The 23,919-nt window shown below is 43.8% G+C and overlaps 1 protein-coding gene across 1 annotated transcript; it reads right to left on the minus strand.

Moving 5' to 3' along the window:
* Positions 1 to 7,830: 7,830 nt before the first annotated feature.
* Positions 7,831 to 15,964, minus strand: SOST (sclerostin). Its single transcript, XM_033919311.1, has 2 exons — positions 15,695 to 15,964; positions 7,831 to 10,127 (listed from the first exon to the last, which is right to left on the minus strand). Exons 1-2 carry the CDS (start codon positions 15,891 to 15,893, stop codon positions 9,712 to 9,714), a joined length of 615 nt encoding a protein of 204 aa, XP_033775202.1. The 5' UTR covers positions 15,894 to 15,964; the 3' UTR covers positions 7,831 to 9,711.
* Between the last annotated feature and the right edge of the window lie 7,955 nt (positions 15,965 to 23,919).

Consider the following 23,919-nt stretch of genomic DNA (forward strand, 5'->3'; position numbering starts at 1 on the left):
AGAGTGTATTCTTAAGTCATTTCCAACCTTGTGCTCAGTTTGATCTTCCCCACTCCGATGTTGATGCTCACTCTCTGCACATTGAAACCCTGAGGTCCAGGAAACCTTGACCTTTGCTTTGTGTTTACACTTGCAATTGAAAGTGCCCATTATCTTATCATCATCATATATTCAGAATAAACCACCAGAGATAAATTATGAGCTGTTGGCCCAGACTTGGTCTGAAGAACTGCAACGTGAGGTACTTATGGAGACCACTTGAAAACTTGTCTAAGGAGTGCAAGGAAGTCTATAATTGCACTAGGGCTACAATACAATTTTGATAGGAATTTATATATCTCACTCTATAGAGCCTTCATGCTGGATATCAAATGGATGATACATGCCCAAACTGCTCCTAGGCTACAACCCACATAGTTACATGTTCTGTCTTTGTCTTAGAATACAAGTATTTTGGTTTTTGTTGTGTGAACATGTCTTGTATATGGCAAAGTAAAACTCAGTCTTTGTCAGATATTCAGTTTGATAAAGCACATGTGGTATAGTCTTTACCCAAAGGGATGCGAGGCATTTTGGAAAAGAACTATATTGATGGTCAAGAAAAGTATCCTTACATGGATATCACAAGACACCTCTTCTTCAGTAGAGATAATTAATAATTACATTGTTGCAATGGGAGAAACCAGACATACATGACTATGTCACAAGGGAAGATGCTACAGCAAATTTAGGAGCCTTTTTGAAATTCCTTATCTTAATTAGCCCATCGCAGAGGTTTGAACACATAATGACACTGATTACTAGAAACTTGGCATTTAAAGGAAGATGGGAGGAATAATGGAAGGAGGGGAGTTGGGTTGGTACATCACCGGAAAGTTTTCATCTGTTTCCTTGTTGCACTGTTATATATGTATCTATGTTGACTCATTTTGAATAAAAAGAATTAAACATTATCCAGAAGGCCCAACAAGAATATATTACAGTAGTCTAAGTGGATGAAGACATCTGACTGCCCAACTGCCAGTAGTGACATCTCGAGATATGCCCAGATTTGATAACCAGTGGGCTGCAAGCTATTTTCTTTACCATCGCAACTATCTGAGTCTTCAGAGTGAGTCTAGGCTCCATAATAAATCTTAGTACAGTACTTTTGGCTCACTGTATGGTATGATTCGCCAGAAGCAAATCTGTATTTCATCCTTCCCCCAAAATATGTTTTTGGGGCGATAATAATTCTAAAGATTAACAAATAAAAATACCTCAATAAAAGTATCTTGATATCTTTAACTGGATGCTTTAAAAGAGATTGAGATAGGTCACTACTTCTAAGCTACTTAGATATCCAGATAAATTTACCCATATATCTTAGCCTTTTATATGTATACCTACTGATCTGAATATGTGTAATTAGATGGGTTGATATTTTTCCCCTACCCTCTTTCTATCCATTTCTGAAAGTCAAGGATTAGATCATCAGGCCCTGGTGCATAGTAAGTGTGTGTGGGGGGTGAGTGGGGCAGGCCACCTTGGGGGCGCTGGCACTTCTCTACCGCCTGTCATGCTTGTGCTCTCCCTTCCCCACCCTGTACCTCAGGGGTGCCCAACTTCAGCCCTTACCAGGCCAGGTTTTCAGGATTTCCCCAGTGAATATGCATGAGATCAATATGCATACAATGGAAGCAGTGCAGGCAAATGGATCTCATGCAAATTCACTAGAGAAATCCTGAAAACCCAACTGGATTTGGCCCTCGAGGACCGGAGTTGTGCACCCCTGCTGTATCTCTTTAAAATCACCAGCACGAGCAACTACTCTAGCCTGATTGCACCAGCCTAGCTCTCTCTGAAATCACTTCTGGGTCAAGGGGCCAGGAAGTGACGTCAGAAGGAAAGCCAACACCAGCACGAGCAGCAGGTTGGAGAAATTGCTCGTGCTGGTGAATATTTAAAGAGGTATGGGGTGGAAAGGGATGGTGTGAGCATGGCAAAGGGGAACAGAAGGAGTGGTGGGTTGGAGTGTAAGGAGCGGGGGGGGGGCATAGAGGAGAGTACAGGGAGCGCCACTGCCCCTTGTGTCTCCTACCCTCGCTACATCACTGTCTGGTGTCTTTCTCTTGGTATAAGGTAGAACAGTTTCCTCTTTTACAGTCCACAACACCTGATTTTCCCTGAGGTAGCAGAAAACAAAAACTGTGGAACTGATGATCTTGATAAAAACTTTATTTGAAAAAGGTGCAAAAGATAGCAAAATAAAGTATTGGTCTATGCCACAACTCACATACTGTGTTTCTTTGAGTAATTGGATACTTTATTTTGTTATCTTTTGCACCTTGTTCAAATAAAGTTTTTATCAAGGCCAGTAAGGGAATTTTTTAAGTACCTTCTTACTTCTCATTTATAATCTTAATGTATATTTTCTTCAAACCGCTTAGAACCTAACGGATGTAGCGGTATATAAGAAATAAATTACATTACATTACATTACATCAGTTCCACAGTTTTTGTTGTTTTTATGGAACTAGCATGGTGGACTTTGCTTGTTTTTCCTTTCCCTGAGGTAGTCCACATAGCCCAGCTCCTTCTAGTTTCTGAGAAAGTCAGTCAGTAATGCTGGGGAACAGATTGATTTAGATTGATGTTCAAAAATATGGGTCATGTCTTACCTTCCCCCCCTAAAATAGGGTCATATCTCACCTTCCACTCCCAAAAAAGAAAAAAAAAATTAAAAATTTGTATATTTCTATTCTTTTTTTCCTTTTAACTTTTACTGTATTTACATTTTAAAATCATCTAGATACTTGTGATGGACGGTATAACAAAAATCTATTAAACTTGGGTGCCTCAAAGGTACAACCTTGGCATAGGACATGTTCTGCTAATTTCCCCAACTTCTGGTTTTCTGTATAACCCATATTTACTACAGTTGAACAAAAGTGGGAAAAGCCTGCATAATCCATATTTACTGTGCCAGGTGTTTTTGGCATCTACGTAGGAGCCCCATCCAAAAGTGCAATCTGACATGCAACTGGTATTTTGCACTAGTAGCCTAGTGGTTAAAGCTACAGCCTCAGCTGGTGGGTTCAAATCCCATGCTGTTCCTTGTGACCCTGGGCAAGTCACTCAATTCACCATTGCCCCAGGTACATTAGATAGATTGTGAGCCCACCGGAACAAACAGGGAAAAATGCTTGAGTACCTGATTGTAAACCACTTAAGATAACCTTGATAGGTGGTATACAAATACCTAATAAATAATGGGAAATCTGACCTCTTTTTTTAGATACACAGCAGGCATGTATGATCTCTTGGACAATTTTTGTCCCCCTAATATTTGATGCCCATAGTTCAGCCAATCAAGGCTAGCTGTTGAAGGTTTGAACACCAGAGTTGCATAGATTTTCCAGGCCAATAACACCCAACATCTAAACTATACAAAGAAAATTCACGACAGCCATTACCATGATTAATCTCTATTTTATTGATATAGTTAAAATAACATAGCCAATATTTTATGGAAAGCAATATTAATCCTTATTTCCTACAAGTAAACCACTTTGCATAAATAATTTATGTGAAGAAATAAATATTCATTCTTTGACTTCATAAAACTTTCCTGGTCGGGTGCTCTAGAGGTCCAGCCAAAGCTGCATGCTGTCTAGGAAACCAAACGGTGACCATAGCATTGAGGCAGAGGTTATAATGTATGCACAGGACTAGCAGTTCTACTAAATGGCGTTAGGTGCAGCATTTGAGAATGTCTTTTCCTTTCAGACAAAAAATACAAACACACTCTTTCTGTTTTGCCTTGGACAAGCATCTTCCAAAGCCTCCCTTCTGCAAGCTGCTGAATTGTGGGGACAGTCCAACCTGCTGAGGAGTTTGCTTGATGGCAATCTTTTCCCTCTTGCAGATCAGTAGGGGGAGGAGATTTTTCCCTCCCCCCCACATCCTCTATGTGGCACCTCAGCATATGCTTTGCAGAATTGAGGCCTTGTTGAGAACCAAATCCCATTGCTTTTTAATAGTTATTTCTTTATAAATAAAAAAAAGCCTTAAGTTCTCTTTCATTTTCCTGGGAGTAGCCACATTGTCAACAGTCACTGGTAATGTTACTGGATAGCCCCATGTCACCAGCAACAAGTTGATCCAGTCCTGGTTTTACCCGTTTCATCAATGGATTTGAAGTTTGTTCTAATGAGATCAGAATTACAACTCCATGGAGGTACCAAGATAAGACTAAGCCTGGCATGGCTTGTCCCAGATGACATGGATCCTCTTGGTCACCCAAAGCCACTAGTGTTCCAGTAATGCAGTATGAAAATGAGCTTTGTGTGTTATCATTGCCAGTCTGAACCAATTAAAATCAATGTGTGTGTGATGTCATACCTTGTAAGCCTTTCAGTCAACCTGACTGGTCCCAGGGTTATTTATTTAAAAACATTTACATTTAACTAATTACTTGTCATCCTCAGCTGTTATTTGCTTCTGAATAGCAGTTTCACAATTAAAATATTACACACAGGGTCCTTATTACTGCTGCATCACTGAATAGCTGAAATATTAGGTGATGTCTCATAAAAACTGGTTTTGTTTTATACTTCATTTAAAAAAAACAACAAAATCCCAGAAAATTATAACTAAGGAAGGTTAGAAAGGATGAAAGGGTGAGTATTCCAGTGGACTCAAGATGGCACAGTAAGAACAACATTTGTCTCCAGTGATTCCCAAACTTGTCCTGGGGAACCCCAGCCAGTCAAGATTTCAGGACATCACAATGAATGCTCTTGAGATTGATTTGCATATGCAGCCTCCTGGCATACAAATCCAGTGTTCTCCCTAGCACCTTTTAGCCGGGCGCTGTGCCCAGCTAATTTAAGTGAGCTCCAGCCTGTTATCTGTTATCTCAGTCACAAATCCTGCTGCCACCGCTGCTCAAACATTTTTAAAAACCCCTCTCACTGGTTTGGGGATTCCCCGGGCTGACTCGGCACAACCTGAAGAGCCGCTGGAAGTTCTGTGTTCGACTCCGGCCTCAGCCTGACTTTTTTTTTTTTTGCTTGTGCATTGAATTTAAAAATTAAGAAAGAAAGTAAAAATAAAACAAAACAAAAAAAAAAAAACCCAGGTGGTTTTCAAACTTTCCCGTATTTTGTATTTTGTGGGTGGAGCAGCAGTACCATATGTGATGAGCGGCTCCCATTCCCGATCAGGAAGACAGGACTGGGGAGATAGAAAATTGCTTTAGGGAAACTTGTTTCAAGGTAAAAGAATGTGAAAACGTCACTTATCAACTCAAGTCTACTTCTGTAAAGGAAATTAAATGTTTCCAGTGTGGTGCCAAGGTACTTTGACAGGCACCTCCTCCTTTCCCCCTAGGTCTATGATATATTTTTTCTTCATATGTCTTGAGTGGCCAAAAGTTTCTCACCCGCCCCGGATTTCTTGTGTTTACCTGCTTGTGAAGTAAATCTAAAAGTAGTGTCCCTTGCTTTCCCAGGTAGGAGAAAAAGTTAAAAAAAAATCAATGATGAGGAACTATTTTTAAGTTCATTTTCGGTCCCTTAGTAGAGGTTCCCAGCACGTGATATGCAGTGCCAGCCTGCTTCCACTGTCATTTTCTATTCCATACCCTGGACTAGCAGCAGCACCTCTCCTTCCCCTCCTCACTAGCAGACTTTCTCCTTATTGTAATTTGCCTGACAGCTGCAGTAGTGTTATGGAATTCCCTTCTGCAGCCTCGGGGATTTTACTAGGCTGGCCCATCTCTGATGATGCAACTTACTTCTTCCTCAGAGACAGGATGGTCTAGCAGAGGCCCTGAGGCTGCTGGAGAAAATTGAATCGCTAAAGCTATGGCAGCAGTCAGGCAAGTTACAATAGAGAGCCCGTTAATCGGGAGGGCGGAGTGGTGCTGAATGACCTGGGAGATAAGAGGGAGGGATGCTGCAACTAGTTAGGGGGGAGGGGGAGGTGTGCTGATAGGAGGCAAGGAAAATAGGTGCCACTGGTAGTCAGAAGAGGGAAGGGAGTGGTGCTGCTATAATTGGGAGGTGAATGAGTAAGATACTGCTTCTAGTCAGAGGGGAGGGAAAGGGAAGGGAGAGGTGCCCTCTAGTCAGAGAGGAGAAGTGCTGCTGGACCTGGGGGGTGAGAGGGAGAGGTGCTACTGGACCTGGGGGTGGAAAGGAGAAGTGCTGCAGCTAGTCGGTGGGGGAAATGGAAATAGAGAGGAGGGAAGGGAGAGGTACTGTTGGAGTTGAGTGGTGGAGGGAGGTGAGATGGAGAGATGCTGCTGGATTGGGAACAGAGGAGAGTGCCGCTGGACTTAAAATGGAAGAGGGAAAGCTGCAGCTGTACTAAGGGGAGAACAGTGGAGGAGGAGAGTGGATGGGAGAAGGGGGAAGAGAAATGCTGCTGCTGCCAATTGGGGAGAGGGAAGGAGGGGGAAGGAAGATCAGAAAGGGAGAGGAAAGAGAGATGCCAAGACCATAGGAGAGAGGGAAAAGAAAGGAGATACCAAACCATGGAGGGGGGAGGGAGAGATGTCAGGGCATGGAGGGGGAAGGAGACAGATGCCAGACCAGGGGAAAGGAAGAAAGGAAGGAGGGAGGGAGAGAAAGGAAGGAGAGAAGATGCCAGATAATGGTGGGGGAGAGGAGAGAGATGCCAGGGTAAGGGGGAGGGAAGGGAAACTAAGGAGACAAATGTCAGACCAGAGGGAAAGGAAAGAGAGGAGGTGCCAGAGCAAAGAGGGATAGGGAGAGATGGGAGAGGAGAGATGCCAGGGCATGGGGTGGAGTGGAAAGGAAGGAAAGGAGAAGAGAGAGATGCCAGAGCATAAGGGAGGGGGTGGAGACAGAAAACTGGAAAAGGGGGGGTGAAGCTGAAATGAATCATGTACAAAGGAGAGAAAGGGCATAGGATATACAGTTTATTGAAGGGACATATAAAGAGGGAAAATGCCGTATGGAAGAGAGAAAGGATGGATAGTAGATGGAAGGGGCAGAGAGAGGGTTAGATGTTGCATGGAAGGGAGAGAGGACAAACGCTGTATAGAAAGAAGAGAAGATGATTAAAGCAAAAATGACATAGAATCAAGTAGTATTGCAACTGTATTGATAAAAGTTTATAAATAGGAAATGGAAATAAGGCAATTTCTTTTGGACTAAACCCCTTTCCTCAGGTCAGGACAGGATATCATAACAGCTGTATACTGTACTGTCTTGAAGAAAGATTTGGCCTCTGAAAGCTAATTGAAAAATGGATTAGTCTAATAAAATGGTATTTCCTTATTTCTCATTATTTGTTTTATTTCTATTTGTTAATTTGTAAAGTGATTGTTATGTATCAGTTTTTTTTCAAATTTACATCTACTGTCTATATTTTGCACAGTATTAGGGGACATGTGTCACTGCTTCTGTGGTGTTGCATTGTATGCAGAGTCTGGTTTCTTGGTGGTTCAGTTTAACTTTTGTCTACATATTTCTATTTTTAGTTTGTGATTATTCCATATTGGGCGAGGGTGTTTCTGTGTTCTGTGTGTATGAAAAGGACATGGTTTTCTGTAAGCATTGACTGTACAAGATCTGCCAAGATCTGTTAGCATTGATTGTGCAGGATCAATTGACTGTGCAGGATCTGGCTTGTTTAGTTTTACAATGCGTGTGTTGGTGTTCTAATGCTCACTGCAGTGTTTAAGATGCTGCCTTTTCCTAGGTGCATCCTTGTTGTGTGACTCATGGATTATTACTAAAAATAACTTTTTTATATATAGGAGGGGGTTGTTAAAAATGATCATATTTACTAGGTACGCCACTGGATTTAATGACCTTATTCTAACCACCAAATTTCCCCATCCCGCCCGGCTACTTTTTCATGCCACCCGGCTGGAAAACATTTCTGGGGAGAACACTTCAAATCTATCCCGAGCTTATTCATTGTGGATATCATGAAAACCCAGCTGGCTTCCCCCAGAGCAGCTTTAAGAACCCTTGAGTCAGACCAGACAAATGATCTATAAAATAGTGTTCACTTTCTATCAACAGGCAAGAAAGTATACACTCTTTGGTAGAATTTGCTGATCAAAGGGCTCTTTTAGAAAGATGTGCTAAGAAATCAGCTTAAGTGTGTCTTAAAGAGGGACTTTCCCAAGCGCTAAATCCTAAAATAGGGCGCTTTTTTTTTATTATTTTTGCAGGTCTTGCACTAATTTTTCCATTAACATATGAGACCTGCAAAATTGTAAATGCAAGGGCACCCCCCATCCTGATAAAATTAATTTAAAAATAAAAAAGTCACATGAAATTACCACAAACGTTTTAACGCATTTTGCAGTAAGCCTTTTTTCCCTTGTGAGGCATGCATTAGCACTTGATGCGGTTTAGTGAAAGGGCCCCTAAGTCTACAATGGAGGACTGTATAGGTGCTGAAGATCAGATCTTTAGCAACTGTCAGACTTCTTATTTATTGGGATTTAGCAACTGCCTTTATGAAGAGATTCACCCAAGGTGGTTATAGGACCTATCTAAGATGATGCTATGTCCAAATGAGTTACATGGGGTCTTCAGAGTTCAGCATTAGCTTTGGATCATTCTGTTGGTTCAAGAGCCTGAAAGCTCTGCTCCCCTCATCCCAAGCACGTGCAGTGTCATAAGGACGCAGAAACACTGTATAGCCACCGGACCTGTGCATCATCACCATTATCACTATTAAACTGATGATTACAATATACCTTTCATCCTAACATTATCTCAATGCACTTTGCCATGATTGCATTTCCTGTCTGTAACTTATGCAGCCACTTCTAGAAAGAATGTACTTATTATATTAATGGTCAGCTGTTAATGAGATCTCCAAGATGGAAAAGAAGAGCAGGAGAATAGTTATTTTCTTCCAGCCATGATTAGGTAACCTGAGGCAAGAAATTTGCCCCAACAGCACAGAGGAACAGCTAGTATTTGAACTCAAAACGATGTGTCTCGGGTAACGTGGAACGCTTGTGTTAAAGTCTGTGTCTACTTTTCCCGATGTAAATGCCTCTACATAGTGGCCCAGACCCAGGAATCACCTTGTGGATGAAGACACGGCCTTTGCAAGCCTTTGTCATAGCTTATTTAATGTGAGAGATGTGGCAGAAATTCAACCTGCAATTGTGACTGCCAACCCCACCCATAATATGGATATTCACACCCAGGTTGGGCAGTTCAGTGTATGGCTCATATGCTCTGAATATCTCAATGTTTCTGAGTACCTTGTGTGTAGTGGGGGGAGAGGGGGGGGGGGGTACAAATGTGTCTTTAAAGGGAAGTGGCTGGAAGTAAGAGCAAGTATTATGCCCCTGTCCTTAGACCCAACCTCTTCAGTAGGGACCCAGCTAGACTGTATTTCAGACATAACTCCATTTAATGTAATGCCTACAGCTAGGTGTTTTTCATGCTGATCTCTGTTCATTTGCCCAAGTTTTTCTAACACACACTGGAACAGAGTTCCATCAGAACAGGCAAAGGTTCTTTCCTACAGAAGAGAGCATTACAGCACCTCAATCTTCAGCTTTGTTCCTGCTCCTGGGGCCTTTTCTCCTCCTTAAAGAAGATATTGAGTTCTATTTCAGAGCTGAGCTCTGGGGATGGAGGAGTTGCCCATCGTTCAGTTATTTTAAGCCATTTTCTGCATGAAGCAAAACTGTTAAAACTGCTGGCTTGTTGCAAGCCATCTCTAGTAGGTGTTCTCTAGCTCATGGTTCATTTTGCTCTTAACTCTGGACAGGCGTGGCTTCTTGTTCTTCGGGGGTCTGAGGGCATCCTTCCCAAGGTCTTTCAGCTGGGATTGGTTGTGAGAGCGCGTGTAGCGTTTGCACCGGCAAGATGTTACCACTGGGTATTTATAAATCCGGTTCGCCTCTCCAGGGCACACCAGCTGGATGCGCTGGGCACGGCTGTGGGCTGGGACACAACGATAATCAGTGGCACTCTGGCGCCACCACTTGCCACGCCCAATGGAGTTTGGGAGAAGGTAGGGTGGCACACACTGGCCTGAGCAGACCAGCTCCTTCATAGGCTTGATACTGCTACAGGGCCCATCGGTAACATAGCGGGTGGAATGCTGCTCCCTGCACCGAAAATCAGAGGCCTCTGGAAAGAAAGCAAAAAGTACTGTTAGTTGTAAGGCACGGTTTGTAATAGTGTTTTGTTATTTACTGTACACATCAAACTATTGAAATGCAAAAGTTCAATCTGAGGGCCTTTTTGCATTCAATTAAAGTAGCATGCATCCAAGTTTTCTTTAAATTTAATCTCAATGCTCCAAATATCCCTAAGTCCAGATTTAGGTTTTTTATTTGCAAATCCATTTATCAATTTATACCACTGTGCAGCCTGGTGTCCCAAGAAGTCCACCTGAAAGCATAAAAATTCTAAACTGTATTGCGCAGTAAGATTTTTCCATTCAGGGAACCCTACCTGCTTCAGGCCTGCTTCAGCTGCAACCATCTAAAGCCTTGTGATTTATTAAGACCATATTTATGTTGTAGCAGTTTACCATTTGAAATAACATCATCTAAAGTCATCCAATGCATTCAAGTGATGTATTTAATTTCAATTGTCAATTATTGATACACTTGTTGTAAGATGAAAAATGAATAAAGATATTTTTTTTTAAAAACCAACAAGTTTTCTTTAAAATTTGATAAATCGCTTAATCACACTTCAAAGTGATGAACAATGATAAAAATTTTACATTAAAGGGGACCAGATAAATAACATACAAAAGACACACAAGACTTACTGTACCCAAAAGGAGAGGAGGGAAGGAAATACAATATTAGATAGGAAAGAAGACGAATAGGGAAGAACAACAGGAAGGGTAGGAAAAAAACTAAAGAGTATGCATGCAGATCTCTCTCATGTAAAGCTGACTTTGAGCACTGAATTTGTGCATCCCTGATATCAACTTCTGATTGTCTGACTGCTGCATAATAACCTGCTGCTATCCAGCCAATGAATAAGGCCATTAAACTAGCATGGTAAGAATAGTCTTACTGCATCAGACTAATGGTCTATAGCCCAGTAGCCTGTCCTCATGGTGGTCAATACAGGTCACTAGCACCTGGCAAAAAAAACAATAGTAGGCATCTGAGGTAGATTTTGGGACCCTTACTGGAGTCTCCTCTCTTCCCTTTCAGATACCTAACCAGATGTGTCAGATACATATTTCCCATGGAAACTACTCACACCAGCTAGCAGGCTCTTAGGCTAGGGCTTTCCACATATGTCCTGGGGCCCCACTGCCAGGGAGTTTTCAGGATATCTACAATGAATATGAAATGATATAAAATGATATAAAAGGAAAGGCTGAAAAATTTGCGGATGTACTCACTCAAGGAACGTAGGGAGAGGGGAGACATGATCGAGACGTTTAAGTATATTACCGGCCGTATCGAGATGGAAGAAGAGATTCTCTTTGTCAAAGGACCCTCAGCCACAAGAGGGCATCCGCTCAAACTCAGGGTGGGAAATTTCATGGCGACACCAGGAAATATTTCTTCACCGAGAGAGTGGTTGATCCTTGGAACGAGCTCCCGGTGCAGGTGATTGAGGCAAACAGCGTGCAAGAATTTAAGAGCAAATGGGATGCCCATGTGGGATCCCTTAGAGGGTTAAGCCAAGGGAACCTATCACCAGGAGTGGGAGCCCTAGGATAGTAGACTTGGGGATGGGTCAGTAGAGTGGGCAGACCTGATGGGCTATGGCCCTTATCTGCTGTCATCTTCTATGTTTCTATCCTCCAAACTCAGGGGACCCTATGACAAGTTTGGGAAGACCTTCTCTAGGCAGGGTGTCCCTTCCACAACACTAGTGGTTCTCAGCCTAATCCTCTAGAATCACTCGCCTCAAATGGTTTTTCAGGATCTCCACAATTAATCTGCACAAGAGATCTGCCTTCTTTGCAGATTCTTTGTGGAGATCCTGAAAAACTCAACTGTCAGAGATCTGGGCGGACCAGCTTGAGAGATACCTCTCTTCAGAAAGGAAGACTCCTTTTTCTAGGTCATAACACAAACTGTTTCCATCTTTCTTTCTTACATTGTCCAGGCAGTGTAGTATGGCCAGAGTCCTCCTTATACCCCACTGCATCTTACTTTTACTTCATATGTTGGCATTCTTGTTTCATTTAAAAAACCATCATTCAAAACAGGCTGAGCCTTTTGCACATTTCCGGATGTATGTAGAGTTACTCAAGTTTGAAGGAAAGTGTTTCTGCAGCTAGGACCTCATGTCTTAGTGGGGACGCTTCCTTCTTTCTAAAATTTCTTTGCATGGGTCTGGTAACCCTTCAGAAAGGCATGGGGGAAGCCACTGCTTGCCCTGGATCAGGTTTTGGCCAGGTACTAGTGACCTGGTTTGGTCACCTTGAGAACAGGCTACTGGGCTTGATGGACCCTTGGTCTGACCCAGTAAGGCTATTCTTATGATCTTAGGGAATCAGATAATGTTGTTGTTTTTTTTGAAGTGTCAGATTCCGAAAATGTCTTCAAGGTTAAGAATACTTAAAACCACTTATGAAGTTATTGGAGGTGCTGTTGTGTGTTCATAATAGCCAGTGGAATGTAGTCCTTTTTTCTTATTTGATTAAAAAAATTAGTTGTTGGGTTTTTCTTTCCTTTTTTTTTTTTTTAATTATTTAATCATCTTTTGTTCTTCTAGGATGTGGGCTGTGTTGGTTTATATATTACCTTATGATTTCTCTTATTTTGGCCGGGTACTAGTGACCTGGATTGGCCACCGTGAGAACGGGCTACTGGGTTTGATGGACCATTGGTCTGACCCAGTAAGGCTATTCTTATGTTTTTCTTTTTATATGAAAATGTAATAAATGAAAAAATAGGTTGATCTAGTATCATTTTTCCCCCCATTAAAAGGCATGGGGATCAATTTTTTTTTTTAAATCAAAATAGGACGGCATCCCCCTGTTTGCAAAATATAAGAATGATTTGTTGTACTTAAAGTGTTACATGAAGGAAAATCAAGTGTGTATTTATAAGATCATATGAATTTTTCTGATACACTTGTTGTAATATGCAAAACTGAATAAAGAAATTATTAAAAAACAAACAAACAAATTGATTTGGCTTTTCTCTAATTATGTGGAGACCCTGGGGAGCCCTTATTTCTGTGGCTAAAGATACTGGCATGATCTCTCCATATTATTCCCAATTCCAGCTATCCAAAAGCTACATCCTAGGACTGAGATGTAGTTCTGATTTTACTACTGCATGCAGAGAGATGTTGACCTGCTTATCTTGGGGACTCAGAACTGCACCTCCATGCATGCAGGGGAGATCAAAACCAGGCCTAGACTTAGCTCTCTGGGTCGATCTGGTAAAAGTTGGAAACTCTAGAGGCCAAAGTTTGACAGCTAACTATGAGGTTGATGTACTCCCCAAACAAAAGCCTATTGGATGAATGATGAACCAGACAGGATGGCTATCCATGAATTTAGGGCTCCTCCCAAATAGCTAAAGATGCCACAGCAGAGAATCTAAATGTCAACTGCACATATGGTGAATCTGTGGACAGGACAATTAACATTAAGGAAACACTAGTGTACAGAGTAGAGAACTGCATGGGAATGGGGATTGCGGGAATCCCACAGAACCTGTGGGTATGGAAGAAGTTGCTGCGGGATTCCCACAGGAGTGTAGTTAAAATCTCTGGTGATGTCAAAATGAGGCTTGGAATGCACTGAGAAAAGGTAATTGGAGCTCCCAAATAAAACTTGGAACATACATATAGAGAAGCAGCCAGAACACCAGACTGAGGCTTGCAAAACACATTGGTTGACTAGTGAATACAGCCCAGAAAAACACAGGAGGCTATTGGGTTTGGGAGGAAAAGAGGGCTGCAAGGAAATATTGTAAGCTCTTTTGAGCAGGGACTGTCTCTTCTATGTTTTGATGTACATGATCAATAGTAATAGTAGAGATTAATTGGGGGATGGGATGGATCTTAGCAGGTACGGGTAGGTATGGGTTAAATTTCATTGGGGATGAGCGTGGATGGGTGAAATTTCTGTCCTTGTACAATTCTACAATACATTAGAATAAACCGATTTCTAAATCACATAACCAGGTAGTTCAATGCAGTTTACAAAAGAGTATTAACAGATACATTAAATTGAACAGTAGAAGAAAACATTGGCACAATGGTTAAAGTTACAGTCTCAGCAACCTGAGGTTGTGGGTTCAAACCCCCACTGCTCCTTGTGACCCTGGGCAAGTCACTTAATCCCCCCATTGCCCCAGGTACCTTAGATAGATTGTGAGGCCACCAGGACAGACAGGGAAATGCTTAAGTGCCGGAATAAATTCATGTCAACCGTTCTGAGCTCCCCTGGGAGAACAGTACATTAGACCCCCGTGAATTCATGGACTCAGTCATTTGGGGTATTTTCTGACTGCCTCTTCTGGTTAGAAAATACTGCAAATGACTGACCAATGGAAAAGCCACTCCCCCCCCCCCTCCTTCTTTGCCTGCTCAAGAAAAGAACGGCTAGCAGTTTACACATCCCATCCAGCACTCCAGCTTTACTTCCTGACCTTGCACATTACTCCTTTTCCATCTTCTCCACTTGGGTTCACATCCAGCGCTCCAGCTATACCCAACCGCCTTCTGCACAGCTAATCAGTCCCTCCATTTCACTGCCTTAATATTCATTCACCTTTATCTTAGCTCTTAGTGGCACTGGTCTCAATATCGCCTTCTGCCAGGCTAAATATTGTTTTTCAGCTCCTGCCACCACCCCTGCAGCCTTTTCCTGCCTCCGAGCCGCTCTTAAACCGCATTCGTATTCTTAAATTCGCGGGTGCTCCTGGAACGGAACCCCCACGAATTTCAGAGTACTGTATAGAAAATTGCATAAGTAAATAAACATGACCTGTCACAGATTTCAAGAAATGTTCACTGTGCAGCTGACTAGGATGCTGAACTTCCTGGATTCTCCACAAGAGGCTGCTATGAGGCAATCAGTAGACATGGACCGGATGATGCCACTCAGGCTCAGATCAGTAATGTGGCTCTCCCACACAGGAAGATCCAACACAGCCAATGTTATTACCTCTGGGCAGATGGTTCATTTGCTAACCACAAATGGGCCACAGTTTAACAACACTAAGGATATCTTCCACCCAGATTACAAAGATCTGCAATGGCTACATTTCTTGGCTGCTCACTCTAAATGAGACTCCAAGACCTAGATTTCTGAGACATCTTATAATTTGATTTCATTTCTTCAGTATCCCAGCTAAACTGAGCCTTAACGAACTTTAAACAGAATAAAAAGTTTTCTCAAATGCCACTGTCATGTCATTAAGAAAGATCATAGCATGCCCTCAAACGGAGAAAAAGGGTGATATGTAACTTCCACTTAAATTTGGGGAGGATTGCTCTTATTTCAGTAATGGCCAGCAAAACAGCATCTGCATAATGGAAAACCCTCCCAGCCAATCAGAATCACCCCCACTTTGAGATCTCCGCAATTTCCAGGTGACTTTAAGCCCGACTGCTCTAACTTTAGTTCTCGATTAAGATCAGTATCGCATTAGATCAAAACGCAGAGAATTCCGCTTCCGAAAAGCATTAGAGGCTAAGAACTGACCTAAGGAAGCTGCAACTGACTAGACGCCGGCTTAAGCCAGGCTTACCTTTCGAGTCCGGCCTCCCGCTCTGGTACCTGCCCCCGTACTTGGCTCGGTTCATGGTGCTATTGTGCGCTGGCTCCTCGGGAGGTCTGGCATTGGCGGCCACCTCCGGGATAACTTCCGTGGCATCGTTCTTGAGCGCCTGCCACCCCTCCAGGAGCCCCAGGGGGACGAGCAGACAGACGGCCAGGGAGACCTGCATGCTAGCGGCTAAATCTCGGGTGACCCTGCGATTCTAGGCCAGGGCAAGCAGATCCCCCCTGTCTTAAAGCCTTCTGATGGAAGAGAGCCGGCCAATCCCCAGGCATGGGGGTGGGGGCTGGCAGCAAGGGAAGGGCAGGGGTTGGATCTTCCCTCCCCTAACAACCCCCCACCTAAGAGGGAGAAGGAGTGGATAAGTGTAGCTGAAGATGCATCCATCCACCTGTCCCCCAGAATTGGCAACCTTAGCCTTTCTCCATTGCCCACTTGCTCTCAGCAGCCAGAGTCTAAAAAGTCTCTTTTCATCACTCACCCAAGCAGCAGCCTTCCCATCACCCTCTCCCCACCCCCAGCAGTAGTTCACTGAATCCATCTCTCTTCAAGCAGTAGCCTCTCTCTCTTCCCTCCCAGCACACACATACCTAGTTCTCTCTCCCTCCCTGCAAAGCACACTGACACCCAGCTCTCTCCCTCTTCCCTCCCAATACAGACACCTAACACTCTCCCTCCCCTCAAAGCACAGACACCCAGCTCTCTCCCTCTTCCCTCCCAGCACACAGACATCTAGTTCTCTCTCCCTCCCCGCAAACCACACTGACACCCAGCTCTCTCCCTCTTCCCTCCCAGTAGACACCTAACACTCTTTCCCTCACCCCAAAGCACACAGACACCCAGCTCTCTCCCTCTTCCCTCCCAGCACACAGGCACCTAGCTCTCTCCCCCACAAAGCATGCTGACACCTAGCTCTCTTTGTCAGATTTAGGCAAGCACAGTACTTGGGACCTGGGTTGGTCACTGTTGTAAACAGGATAACCGGGCTAAATAGACCTTCAGACTGTCCCAGTAAGGCAATTCTTATGTTCTCCCCTCCAAGCACAAACCCCCAGCTGTCTTCCCCTCAAAACAGAGACACCCAGCTTTCTCTACCCCTACACACGGACACCTAGCTCTCTCTCCCTCTCCCCCCCCTCCCCAAAAGTGCACACACACACCCAGTTCTCTCTCCCACATTATTCAGACAACCAACTCTCTCTCTCTCTCCCCCTCCCAGCAGAGTAAAACTCAGGTCTGATGCTCTAGACCAGTGCTTCTCAATATGCAGTTCAACGTGGGCTGCTTGTTGGGGGTATGTGGCATGGCCACCGCAGAGAATATTCCATGCTCACCCCTCCATCGAAGCTACATTGCCACCACCGGGGATCCTTCCTTGCTGTCCGCCTCACCCACTGAAGCCGCTGCCGGGGATCTCTGCCCATCCCCCTCTCCTCCCTCCCGAACGCAACCCACAGGGTTTCCCTTCAATGTTAGAGCTGACATCAGAGGAAAGCCTTCCTGGTCAGCGGGGAGGTGGAGGTTCCCAGTACCTCCTTGCCGCATTCTCTCCTTCAGCAGCTTGTTGGGAGGATGCGCAGCCGGCAATGGTTCACACACTGCACATAGCTGACCTGGAAACCTTCTCTCCGATGTCAGAGATGACGTCAAAGGGAAGGCTTGTGGATCAGCCATGTGCTGCATGTGAATTGCTGCTTGTGTGTCCCCCCTCCCCAACATGCAGCTGAAAGCAGATGAAGCGAGTGCAGCTCAAATTAGTAAGGGGACATGATCTTTCTGGGACAAAGGGAGAAAGGAGGAGGGAGGAGCATGTTGGGGCACGATTCTGGGACAATGGCTGGAAGGCAGGGAGGGGGCATGAACTTGACTCAGAAGGAAGCGAGGTGGCATGAACCTGGGACACAGATAGTAGGGAGGAAAGGGGCACTAACTTGGGACATAGGAAAGAGAGAGAATAGAAAGGGAGAATTGTTGAGCATGAGTGTGTGAGTGAGAGGGAAAGAGATGGTGGCACATGGGGAAAGGAAGAAAGAGGAAAATTTGGCATAAGAGAGAGAAGAGAAAGGTAGAGATGCATGGGTAAGAGAAGGATGAAAGGGAGAAATGTTTATGGTGGTGGATAGGGAACAGAGGGACAGATTGAAGGGGATGCAAGGGGGAGGAATGTTAGACATAGTAATGGAGGGAGAAATATGAGCTGGTGCTGGAGAGGGGTGAAAGAAGAAATGGGCATGGGGCTGGTGGGCAATAGTGAAAAATGCTGCACATGATCCAGGAGATGAGAGAAATGTTGGATGTGATAGTAGAGGGAGTGAGAGATGTGGAGGGTAGAAAGAAGGGAAGGAGAAATATCACACTCATGGGAAAGGGAGAGGTCAGAGAGTAAAAAGTTGAACTCATGGAGGGAGAGAGAGAAATGTTGTTTGGGGGAGAGAATGAGGACTGGAGGAGAAGCGTGCAGGAGGCAGAGAGAAAGAAATATTGGATGCACAGTCAGAAGGAAGTGCAACCAGAGATTCATGAAATCACCAGACAGCAAAGGTAGGAAAAATAATTTTATTTTCAATTTAGTAATCGAAATGTGTCAGTTTTGAGAATTTATATCTGTTGTCTATATTTTGCACTATATGTCTATTTTTCTATAGTTGTTACTGAGGTGATATTGCCTATATTTTAAAATCATCCGCCTTGATATCTTTGAAAAATAAAACCGAATATAAATGATAATTAACATTTTCTCTGTGTACAGTATGCTTTGTGTTTTTTAAATTTTGTGGTTACCATTATGTATTAAGATTATATTGTGTGTATATGAAAAATGGATTGAAGAAATTGCATTGCAATTAGTACTATTATTATGGGGGCAAGGTATGGGGCGGAGCTTGAGCGGGGGTACTCGGTTGATATTTGTTAGACTTGGAAGATACTTGGCTTGAACAAGTTTAGCAAAACTGCTCTAAACTTACCGTGCCTTTAATGTTCCATCACAAATCAGTTTAATCAGTTCAGCGTGCAAACATTTATTTAAACTTTCTATACCACTTTTGCTATCAAGCAGGCCAAAGCAGTGTACACATGAAAAACTAAAAATATCTTAAAACAGGAAAGTTTACCAATCAGACAAGAAAAGACATTTACATGTAAATCAAAATACAAATAAAAACACTAAAAATTTAAATGAAGTACAATAAGCTCATTAATATTAAAATGAGCCCTCTGGGCGATGTCCTACATTGCCAGGTGAACAAAATGAAGCACTAACCTTTAATGCTCCACAATTACTGGCAGGTCTGGAGGTGCTGGTAGCGTTGAACTGCGTATATTAAAGCGTATACCAGCTGTTGATTGTATGAGAGGTGGAAGTTAAAAAAAAAAGTACGATCATACTTTTATAGGTACAAAAATGTTTCTTCAAACTAAAAATGATTAGTTCTCTCAAATCAATACTTAACCCGAATTCAATTAATATTCTTATCCATTCTTTAGTAATTTCAACTTTAGTTTATTGTAATTCATTTTATCAGGGCATCACTCAAAAAGAGATCAGGAGACTACAGGTCATCCAGTACACTACTATAAAAATCATTTTTAATGCTAAAAAATTTGACCATGTAACAGCACTCCTCAGAAAAGCTCATTTCACATAGGATTACTTTCAAACTACTACTGCTTCCTTTTAAAGTTCAATCTAATCACATTCCATTCCATATGATCCACATAGGACTCTATGTTCTTCCCAACAATATCTTTGAGCGGTCCCTTCAGTTTGATGATACAACGTGGAAAACAATCTTCTCTGTGACTGCTCCCACACTGTGGAATACATTACCTCTGACCTTGAGACAAGAAAAGAATCTCAATCATTTTAAATCTAATCTTAAAACATTTCTTTTCAGAGATGCTTTTGAGATTTATACTTAATTTTTTAATTCAAAATCTCAGACATCAGGCCTTACATTAATGATTCCTTTTGTGCCTTTTGTTTTTTACCTCCGCTTTTTTTATTTTATGCAATGTATCCTCCCCATTTGCCCATCTGTATCGTGTTGTGTCTGTATGGTAATTGTGAATTTGTTCCCTTTATTTTTTTTAAATCTTTTTAAAACTTTGTATTAATTGGAAACCGCTTTGACTATAAAAGCGGTATATCAAGATTTAAATAAACTTGAAATAGGGTTTGGCATATATATCTTGCTATATGCTCCACGTGTGTTTAAAGTGCATCTGAGGTGCGCGTGTTAAAGGCGCATCTCAGGCATGTTCGTTAAAACCATATACTGGCAGGACTGGAACTGCCAATTGCATGGCGTCAGTTTAAAACAAAAATACTTTTGCATGGTTTGTTGGTAATTCTCCACCTAGGGCAGACATGTCAAACTCTGGCCCGTGGTGTAATAAAATTTGGCCCGCCGACAATTAAAAATTTCACTTAAGCTGGCCCGCTGGTAGACAGATACAAGTACCGCATCAGCTGTAAGTTCACCCGGCTTCACAGTCTCACATTAAAGCAGCCTGCAAAGGATCGCTGGTTGGCTGTAGCGATCCTAGCAGGTTGCCATAGCCTCAGTAGCACGTTCCCTCTGCCGCGGTCCTGTATGTCAGAGATGGGGCGGGACCTCAGCAGAGGGAACCTGCTAGGATTGCTACAGCTGACCGGCGATCCTCTGCAGGCTGCTTTAATGTAAGAGCGGGAATCTGGGATGGAGGGAGGGAAGGAAGGAAAAGAGGGCCAAATCTCAGGCCAAAAGGAAAGATGTCAGACCTCCGAGGGACGGAAGGAAAACGGAAGGGAAGAAGATAGAAGGAGACCCTGGCAAGCGAGTTATCAGAAGACAACCAGAGCCTGGGACCACAACATGATTTGTATAATGACCAGACAACAAAAGGTAGAAAAAATAATTTTATTTTCTGTTTTGTGATTACAATATGTCAGATTTGAAATGTGAATCCTGCCAGAGCTGGTGTTAGACAAAAGGTGTGAACTAGGACCTAAAAGAGAGAGGAAAAGTCTTTTTTATTTATTTTGTTTACATTTCAGAGCCGGCATGGGGTTGGAGAGGTTGCAAACCTATACTTCTACTCAGACTAAGGGGTCCTTTTATTAAGGTGCGCATTTAGCACACGCTAAATCGGTTAGTGTACCTTAATAAAAGGACCCCTAAGTATCTTAATTAAAAATTTGGCCTGCAACTTAGCCTATGTTTTAGATTTCGGCTCCTTATGTGATTGAGTTTGACACCCCTGACCTAGGGTTACCAGATTTTTCACTGGGAACCCCCGGACACATGACCCCGCACCATTCCACTTCCAGCCCCACCCCCACAAAGCCTCCTCTCTTCTTCTGGACGAGCTTCAGCCACGTCTGGAGGGCCTTTAGCATGCGTGGATGTGTGACATCATTCGAGCATGCTCAAAGGTCCTCCAGATGCGGCCAGAGTTCGTCAGGGCTTTCCAAAACCTGGACAAATGCTGGGTTTTGGCAAGTCCATCCAGAAGCCCAGACAGTCCTCTCAAAAGAGGACATGTCTGGGTTTTCCCAGATGTCCGGTAACCCTATCTCTACCCTCAATGACGCTTATGATGTGTGCCTATGATATAGCTTTTCCTGGCACATGCACACATAAGAATAGCCTTACTGGGTCAGACCAATGGTCCATCAAGCCCAGTAGCCCGTTCTCACGGTGGCCAATCCAGATCCCTAGTACCTGGCCAAAACTCAAAGAGTAGCAACATTCCATGCTACCGATCCAGGGCAAGCAGTGGCTTCCCCCATGTCTTTCTCAACACATTTATGTCTCTTTCTGTAACTATTCTGCACATGTGTCAGTCGCTTTCTCCATCAACTAACTGACTGGACGGTATGTCCGTGGACCTCATTTGCATGCAAATTTTTTGGAGCATCGCTCGTTGTTTAGATATCGGAAAATTTACCGCCACTACAATGGCTCACAGAATTTTAACAGCGACTTTAGAGCATTAGGATCTCAGCTATCTCGCCCCCACTCCCCTAAACCTGCAGCCCTAGCCCAACTGTTCACAAACAGAAGAAAAGGTGCACAACAGACTGTGTTTTCCTCTTCTGCTGCTTTGGTGCTCCATGCAAAGTTCAAACCACATAGGAGACTGCAGAGCCACCCAGATTGAACGCTACATTTACTGGAGGAGGCTGTGGTCTGAGGCACAGTTGTGATTAGCATTGGGATGGGGGGAGGATGTGTGCCTCAGAGGCAGGGTTTACCAGATGTCTGGATTTATCTGGACATGTCCTCTTTTTAGAGAGCATGTCTGGGCATCTGGACAGCTTTTCAAAACCTAGCACCTTGTCCAGGTTTTGAAAAGCAGATCGTGTTGGTAGGGGCATCCATGTATGTGTGGCTGTAATGCGGTGACATCACATGCATGTGCATGACATCATCACATCACATCTGGGAATGTGCGGATGCCTGACCGACAGACGAGAACAGGCTGAGGGCAGACTAGGGGCAAGGCTGGGGCATGGAATGGGCGTAACGGGGTGGGTATGGGTGGAACTGGGAAGGCTTGGGGGCGGGTCTATAAGTCTGGATTTTACGTAAGTAAAATCTGATAACCCTACTCAGAGGTGCCATGGGGGGAAGGGAGAGGGAAGAATAGCGAACATGCCATCAGAACTGGTGCAAAGTTGGAGGCAACCTACACAAACCTTCAGCCTTATAGCCCCTCTTTCCAATTAACTTTCAGGCCCATTCCATACCCTGCAGCCTCCCAAATTTTGATAATAAAACTGAACAATCATGATCATCACACAAGCATCCTGTACAAAGCAGATTAACGTATGCGCTGATGGATCCTTGAGATTGTGCGACTGTTCAGGACCTGTTTGCTTTGGCTGCAGATAGCTGCGCTGGGTGACCACCTAGTCTCGCAGAATGGTTAGAAACATAGAAAGGTGACGGCAGAAAAGGGCTACAGCCCATCAAGTCTGCCCACTCTACTGACCCACCCCATTAAGTCTGAGTGCTGCTCGACCCACGTAGGGATCCCACGTGGATGTCCCATTTATTCTTAAAGTCGAGCACGCTTGTGGCCTTGATTACCTGCGTCGGAAGTTTGTTCCAGTGATCTACCACTCTTTCTGTGAAGAAATACTTCCTGATGTCACCACTAAATTTCCCTCCCCTGAGTTTGAGCGGGTGCCCCCTTGTGACTGAGGGTCCCTTGGGAAGGAATATATTGTTTTCCACCTCGACACGACCTGTGACGTATTTAAAAGTCTCAATCATGTCACCCCTTTCCCTGCGCTCCTCTAGAGAGTACAGCTGCAATTTGCCCAGTCTTTCCTCGTATGAGAGACCCTTGAGTCCAGAGACCTTCCTAGTGGCCATTCGCTGGACCGACAGTGCTGGCCTTACCTATCACCAATGCTGCATGCTTTCTGCAGCCCTAGTGGAGATGCCCATGGATTCAGGCTGCAAAACCTAGGCACCAGGTCTGATATTTTTTTTTAGTCGCCATGGTAACCTGGCGCCTGGGGTTTGTGGAGCCCTGCTCTAAGCATTGCAAGCTAAATGTGCTCTGCATTAAATTGTGTCAAAAAACGATCTGCTTTCAGTGGGTAAAACTGAGCAGCTGCTGGAAGATTTCAAATACATAGTGACCAGTAACATCAAATACATAATTTAAAACAACCACCTGGTACAAAGAATCTCTGAATTCAAGAATTCTTGGGACAAGCAAGTTGGATCTCTCTAAAGGAGATGAAGGAATAGTAGATGACATGGATAGGCCATATGGCCTTTATCTGCTTCTACATAAATTCAGTCTGAGTTGGACAGCACTGGTTTTAGAATCTGAAATAAAGTCACACAGAGCCTTCTATGGCTGGGCTGATGTCACACTTTGCTTTTCACCCTGATCACAGAATACTTATATTCAGCTGAACCCAGGGCAGGATTAATTTGTCGAGGGTCCCTAGGCACACAAGTACACTGTGCCCCCTGCCCCGCCCCCACCCCACCATGCGCCCAGGCAGAAACAGGAAGCTGCGTCAGAGGAAGCAGCACCGCTTGCACAATTACAGTTCCCGTTGCCTTTCTTACCCGCGTTGCTTGCTTGTCTTACTTTCTGTTGATGGTGGGGCCCATCGCCGTTTGGAAAAAAACAATGCTGATGCCCTCCATCGGGCCCCACCTGACCATTTCGGGCCCTAGGCACGT

The sequence above is a fragment of the Geotrypetes seraphini genome, chromosome 13 (assembly GCF_902459505.1).
Source record: "Geotrypetes seraphini chromosome 13, aGeoSer1.1, whole genome shotgun sequence".
Taxonomy (NCBI): Eukaryota; Metazoa; Chordata; class Amphibia; order Gymnophiona; family Dermophiidae; genus Geotrypetes; species Geotrypetes seraphini.